At 51.3% G+C, this 8,105-nt stretch overlaps 1 protein-coding gene across 1 annotated transcript; it reads left to right on the forward strand.

The window, feature by feature from the left end:
* Positions 1–209: 209 nt before the first annotated feature.
* On the forward strand, positions 210–4,280 carry LOC311329211 (protein MCM10 homolog; the record flags this gene model as incomplete). The annotated part of the gene is made up of 6 exons (XM_084463087.1): positions 210–342; positions 483–604; positions 885–998; positions 1,235–1,380; positions 4,036–4,078; positions 4,197–4,280. Coding segments are annotated over 6 exons (642 nt in total), but the record flags the coding sequence as incomplete, so codon positions are not given.
* Between the last annotated feature and the right edge of the window lie 3,825 nt (positions 4,281–8,105).

Genomic DNA, 8,105 nt, shown 5'->3' on the forward strand with positions numbered 1-8,105 from the left:
TTTTACTCAGATTATGCTGAGCACTGTTATTGGAGTGGGCATTCAATGCATATCTTCCTATGTAAAATAATATATTAAAAAAAATCTATTAATTTTCTCATTAATACTCTAAATTAATTACTCTTCAATAATTTTTTTGTGTTGACTAATTTGTGTTGACCTGACCAGAGGTCAGAGTTCAACCTGACAGCCCCTCCCCCTCTCTCCAGCTGGCTGCTCTGAGGAAGCTGAGGGCGAAAGGGGCGGGGCTAGCGAAGGAAGACCCCAACGCCGTGAAGAGGAAGAGGACCAACAGCAGTGACATCACCACCAGGGTGGAGAAGAATCTCGCCTCGCCCGACGGTACACACACACACACACACACACACACACACACACACACACACACACACACACACACACCTACAGAGAACACACACCTGTTTGTTGACCTCAACCCTTTTCTGACCAGTACCCTTCCTTGCTGCCCCGCCCTTATCCAGATGACAAGTCTGAGGAGGAGCCAGCCCAGAAAAAGAGGCGGGATAACTTGGATTACATCCAATCAGAGGAGTTCCAGAAGATCCTCAACGCCAAGTCCCTCCATGGGGCGACGGTGCAGGCGGTGAGTTTATGGGACGGCAACCATGGCAACCGCTTCCCTCGGCTGTTCCCTCAGTGGGAGGGCGCGTCCGCTTCCTGCTATGTGTTACCCTGTAATGATTCCCCCCTCCCTCCAGACCAGTTTTAATAGTTCCACCTTCTGTGTCTCTCTCCCTCTCTCACCCTCCCTCTCTCACCCTCTCTCAACCTCTCTCCCCCTCCCTCACTCTCCCCCTCCCTCTCCCTCTCTCACCCTCCCCCTCTCTCCCTCTCCTCTCCCCCCTCCCTCCCCCCCCCCCCAGGAGGAGTACCAGGTGCAGGAGCGTTACTTCGCCCCCCTGGTGAAGAAGGAGCAGATGGAGGAGAAGATGAGGGGAATCAGAGAGATGAAGTGTCGCGCCGTCACCTGCAAAAACGTGAGTCTCCCGTCATCATCATCATCATCATCACCACACCTGCAGGACAGTCCCTGATACACACACACACTTGAGACTAAAGAAGGGTGTGTGTGTCCGTGTGTGTGTGTCCGTGTGTGTGTGTGTGTCCGTGTGTGTGTGCCCGTGTGTGTGTGCCCGTGTGTGTGTGCCCGCCCGTGTGCCCGCGTGTGTGCCTGTGTGTGTGTGTGTGTGTGTGTGTGTGTGTGTGTGTGCAGTGTAAGTATACGTACTTCTCGCCAGCTGACCGGTGTAAGGAGGAGAGTCATCAGCTGCTGTGGCACGACGCCCTCAAACGCTTCTTCAAGTGTCCATGTGGGCAGAGAGCCATCGCCCTGGACCGCCTGCCCCATCAACACTGCAGGTGAGACACACACACACACACACACACACACACAGAAACACACACACAGAAACACACACACACACACTCACACACACACACACACACACAGAGGGCCATCGCCCTGGACCGCCTGCCCCATCAACACTGCAGGTGAGACACTCACACACACACACACACTCACTCACACTCACACACACACACACACACACACACACACACACACTCACACACACACAGAGAGCCATCGCCCTGGACCGCCTGCCCCATCAACACTGCAGGTGAGACACACACACACACACACACACACACTCACACACACACACACACACACACACACACACACACACATACTTTCTCTTCTCTTGCTTTCTCAACACAGTTTCTGTCACACACACACATAAACCTCCTTACTCAATCACACTCCTCACGAACGCCTACCACAGACACGCCCACAGACACGCCCACCCACAGACACGCCCACAGACACGCCCACAGACACGCCCACAGACACGCCCACAGACACACCCACAGACACACCCACATACACGCCCACAGACACGCCCACAGACACACCTACCACAGACACGCCCACAGACACGCCTACCACAGACACACCCACAGACACGCCCACAGACACGCCCACAGACACGCCTACCACAGACACACCCACAGACACACCCACAGACACGCCCACAGACACGCCTACCACAGACACGCCCACAGACACGCCCACAGACACGCCTACCACAGACACGCCCACAGACACGCCCACAGACACGCCCACAGACACGCCTACCACAGACACGCCTACCACAGACACACCTACCACAGACACGCCCACAGACACGCCTACCACAGACACACCTACAGACACGCCTACCACAGACACACCTACCACAGACACACCTACCACAGACACACCTACCACAGACACACCTACCACAGACACACCTACCACAGACACGCCCACAGACACGCCCACAGACACGCCCACAGACACGCCTACCACAGACACACCCACAGACACGCCCACAGACACGCCCACAGACACACCCACAGACACACCCACAGACACACCCACTGACACGCCTACCACTGACACACCCACAGACACGCCCACAGACACACCCACAGACACACCCACAGACACGCCTACCACAGACACGCCCACAGACACACCCACAGACACGCCCACAGACACGCCCACAGACACACCCACTGACACGCCTACCACTGACACACCCACAGACACGCCCACAGACACACCCACAGACACACCCACAGACACGCCTACCACAGACACGCCTACCACAGACACACCCACAGACACGCCCACAGACACGCCTACCACAGACACGCCCACAGACACGCCCACAGACACGCCCACAGACACGCCTACCACAGACACGCCTACCACAGACACACCTACCACAGACACGCCCACAGACACGCCTACCACAGACACACCTACCACAGACACACCTACAGACACGCCTACCACAGACACACCTACCACAGACACACCTACCACAGACACACCTACCACAGACACGCCCACAGACACGCCCACAGACACGCCCACAGACACGCCTACCACAGACACACCCACAGACACGCCCACAGACACGCCCACAGACACACCCACAGACACACCCACAGACACACCCACAGACACACCCACTGACACGCCTACCACTGACACACCCACAGACACGCCCACAGACACACCCACAGACACACCCACAGACACGCCTACCACAGACACGCCCACAGACACACCCACAGACACGCCCACAGACACGCCCACAGACACGCCTACCACAGACACACCCACAGACACGCCCACAGACACACCCACAGACACACCCACAGACACGCCCACAGACACGCCTACCACAGACACACCCACAGACACGCCCACAGACACGCCCACAGACACACCCACAGACACACCCACAGACACGCCTACCACAGACACACCCACCACAGACACGCCCACAGACACACCTACCACAGACACGCCCACAGACACACCCACAGACACGCCCACAGACACGCCTACCACAGACACACCCACAGACACACCCACAGACACGCCTACCACAGACACACCCACCACAGACACGCCCACAGACACACCTACCACAGACACACCCACCACAGACACGCCCACAGACACACCTACCACAGACACACCCATCACAGACACACCCACAGACACACCTACCACAGATACACCCACAGACACACCTACCACAGACACGCCCACAGACACACCTACCACAGACACGCCCACAGACACGCCTACCACAGACACACCTACCACAGACACGCCCACAGACACCCACAGACACACCCACAGACACACCTACCACAGACACGCCCACAGACACACCCACAGACACACCCACAGACACACCTACCACAGACACGCCCACAGACACACCCACAGACACACCCACAGACACACCTACCACAGACACGCCCACAGACACGCCCACAGACACACCTACCACCGACACACCCACAGACACACCTACCACCGACACACCCACAGACACACCTACCACAGACACACCCACAGACACACCCACAGACACGCCCACAGACACACCCACCACTGTGTTAATGTCGAGTTTCCACGTGATGTTTGGTTCCTCCTGTTGTTTTCAGTAACTGCGGCCTGTTCAAGTGGGAGAGAGACGCCATGCTGAAGGTAGGAGCTCGCATGTCCAGTAGCGATGCTGTCTGCCGCTTCCTGTTTCCTGTCTGACGCTTCCTGTTTCCTGTCTGCTGTTTCCTGTACGCTAACCATTTCCTGTTCCTGTCCGTAGGAGAAGGCGGGGCCTAGGATAGCAGGGGAGCTGCTGCAGCCTCGAGGAGAGGAACAGCCCAAGTTCCTCAGTAGCATGAAGTGACGCTCATCATCATCATCTTCATCATCTTCACTTACTACCCCCTTTGTGTTCCGGGCGTCATCTTTTTTTATTGTTCGACTATCTGAGTGCTTGTTTAAATATTTTATCTAGATTTTATTGTTTTTATTTGCGCTGACTAACCAACTGTCAGTTGGTCAGTCGACAAAAATTGCGTCTGGCTGCACATGAGCGTCGATAGTAGCAGATATTGCGAATTCACACTTGTTTTTTAAATTCATTTCAAGTTGATTATGTAGTTTTAAATTCTATTTTTTGTATGAATTCCTTGTCTGAATGTTGTTTTGTGAGATGGTTGTAGCTACCTACAGTACCTGCTGGTGATACGTCTGTCCTGTTGATTAAATCGTGCTGAGTGAACAGAGGATTCAATCAATCAAAGCTTTATTTGTATAGCGCATTTCATACCCAGAGGCAACACAATGCGCTTTACAGAGAACAAGGGAGGAGGGCATACGACCCACCCCTACATATTCCAGAGGGAAGCAAAAATCACCCAGGGGCCAGAAAGGTGAGCTGTAAAAATTCTTCCCTGATCCCTCTCAACAAGGCGATCGAGCAAGCTCCAGGAGTATGATGAGTCTGATGACTCCTAAACAAACCCAGTTCACTTCCGTTCATGTTCAGCTGTATCTGTATCTGTTCGTCCATCTCTGTCTCTCGTTCTGTCGGTCTCTGTCCAGGCATGTTTTAGGACAGGCGTCCTCTCTAACTCTCCATCTGCTCAGCTTATAGACGTTGTTAAAGACGTTAAAGTTAGCAGCGGGAAGCGCTAGTGGTCATTTAACCCTGTAAGGTAATGATGTGTCGGTGTCATTTTGTCTCGGGTCTCGCACACACTTGCTGTCCTGCTTTAGATAAGTGCAGCTTATAAAGGCTTCATTAAGCCTGTGTAAAGCCTGTATAAACACAACAGACAAGTGCCACAACAACACATAGTGGGTTATGTCGCATTAGACTTTGCTGGTTATGTCACACAATTCTACCATATTTATGATAGAATAGAGCATGACGGTTATACATGCTTTATGAAAGCTTAATAAAGCCTTTATAAGCTGCACTTCCATCTAAAACGGGACCTGCTTCTTCCCCGTTCCTCTCTGAGTTCCCTCTCCTCTTGGTTCTAATGTTCCACTGGAATGTTGAGAATCTGGCGCGGAACCTCTGTCCCCATGTGATGGATTCTCCAGAACATTCTCTCTTTTTTTCGTTGTCTTCCCGTTGGTCTTTCTTTCTCTCCCTCACATTCTGTCCAGATATTGTGTGTGCGTGCGTGCGTGTGTGTGTGTGTGTGTGTACAGTATACTGTCACAGAATCCATGTACACAAACTCTTGAAATACCTTTATTTGAGTGTTGTTTAGTGTTAAAAGTTAAGATTTGGATATAATGGGTACAGCTCCTACAGTTCAATCATCAGAAAGGCTTAGGTCATACAGAGAGTTGGGCTCAGACAGGAAGGAGAGAGAAAGTAATCACACTGTAAATATGAACATGGAGATAGAAATAAGCATGCAGAGCTCAGCACACAGCGAGGAACATCTCCTCAAACACAAAGCCTTAACACAAACATGACATAACTGAATGTGTATAAGAATAACGCCACTTTACAGTTATAGAGTATATAAAAGTCTCCCTAGAGAGGATTGTGTCTAGTCTGTTTTAGGGTGTGGGTAGTGTTGGAAGCCTTGGTAAAGTTGTGTATAAAAGATTCCGGGCATCATCACCCTGGTACGGCGAAGCTGCTTGAGATACATCTTTGAGTGACACAGGACCCAGCCAATCACAGACTGGGGCTGTGCCCACTCCGCGCCCTGGTCTCCGTGACGACGGAGCGCGCTCAGTAAGGACGGTGGTCGTAGCGGGGGTAGAGGCCGTCGTAGCTGTACTCACGGTACTGCTCTGTCTTCTCCCGGGTTCTCTCGTACTGCTCTGGAGACAGAGAGAGGGATGGAGGGATTGAGAGAGGGATGGAGGGATTGAGAGAGTGATAGAGAGAGGGATGGAGGGATTGAGAGAGATAGAGAGGGATGGAGGGATTGAGAGAGTGATAGAGAGAGGGATGGAGGGATTGAGAGTGATAGAGAGAGGGATGGAGGGATTGAGAGTGATGGAGAGAGGGATTGAGAGAGTGATAGAGAGAGGGATGGAGGGATTGAGAGAGTGATAGAGGGATGGAGGGATTGAGAGTGATAGAGAGGGATGGAGGGATTGAGAGAGTGATAGAGAGGGATGGAGGGATTGAGAGAGTGATAGAGAGGGATGGAGGGATTGAGAGAGTGATAGAGAGAGGGATGGAGGGATTGAGAGTGATAGAGAGAGGGATGGAGGGATTGAGAGTGATAGAGAGAGGGATTGAGAGAGTGATAAAGAGGGATGGAGGGATTGAGAGAGGGATGGAGAGGGATGGAGGGATTGAGAGAGTGATAGAGAGGGATGGAGGGATTGAGAGTGATAGAGAGGGATTGAGAGAGTGATAGAGAGAGGGATGGAGGGATTGAGAGTGATAGAGAGAGGGATGGAGGGATTGAGAGAGATAGAGAGGGATGGAGGGATTGAGAGAGATAGAGAGGGATGGAGGGATTGAGAGTGATAGAGGGATTGAGAGAGAGATGGAGGGATTGAGAGAGTGATAGAGAGAGGGATGGAGGGATTGAGAGAGTGATAGAGAGAGGGATGGAGGGATTGAGAGAGTGATAGAGAGGGATAGAGAGGGATGGAGGGATTGAGAGAGTGATAGAGAGAGGGATTGAGAGAGTGATAGAGAGAGGGATGGAGGGATTGAGAGTGATAGAGAGAGGGATGGAGGGATTGAGAGTGATAGAGAGAGGGATTGAGAGAGTGATAGAGAGAGGGATGGAGGGATTGAGAGTGATAGAGAGAGGGATGGAGGGATTGAGAGAGTGATAGAGAGAGGGATGGAGGGATTGAGAGAGTGATAGAGAGAGGGATGGAGGGATTGAGAGAGTGATAGAGAGAGGGATGGAGGGATTGAGAGAGTGATAGAGAGGGATGGAGGGATTGAGAGTCATCTATAGTCCTATACAGAGAGAGATACCAGGAGTCATCTATAGTCCTATACAGAGAGAGATACCAGGAGTCATCTATAGACCTAAACAGAGAGAGATACCAGGAGTCATCTATAGACCTAAACAGAGAGAGATACCAGGAGTCATCTATAGTCCTAACAGAGATACCAGGAGTCATCTATAGACCTAAACAGAGAGAGATACCAGGAGTCATCTATAGACCTAAACAGAGAGAGATACCAGGAGTCATCTATAGACCTAAACAGAGATACCAGGAGTCATCTATAGACCTAAACAGAGAGAGATACCAGGAGTCATCTATAGACCTAAACAGAGAGAGATACCAGGAGTCATATATAGACCTAAACAGAGAGAGATACCAGGAGTCATCTATAGACCTAAACAGAGATACCAGGAGTCATCTATAGTCCTAAACAGAGAGAGATACCAGGAGTCATCTATAGTCCTAACAGAGATACCAGGAGTCATCTATAGACCTAAACAGAGAGAGATACCAGGAGTCATCTATAGACCTAAACAGAGAGAGATACCAGGAGTCATCTATAGACCTAAACAGAGATACCAGGAGACATCTATAGACCTAAACAGAGAGAGATACCAGGAGTCATCTATAGACCTAAACAGAGAGAGATACCAGGAGTCATCTATAGACCTAATCAGAGATACTGGGAGTCATCTATAGATTAAAACACAAGAACAGGATCTAGACATACAAACATACAAACGTCTGTCTAAACAAAAGCATATTTAGCTGCTTT

This window comes from Borostomias antarcticus, assembly GCF_949987555.1.
Source record: "Borostomias antarcticus genome assembly, contig: scaffold_1226, whole genome shotgun sequence".
Lineage (NCBI taxonomy): Eukaryota > Metazoa > Chordata > Actinopteri > Stomiiformes > Stomiidae > Borostomias > Borostomias antarcticus.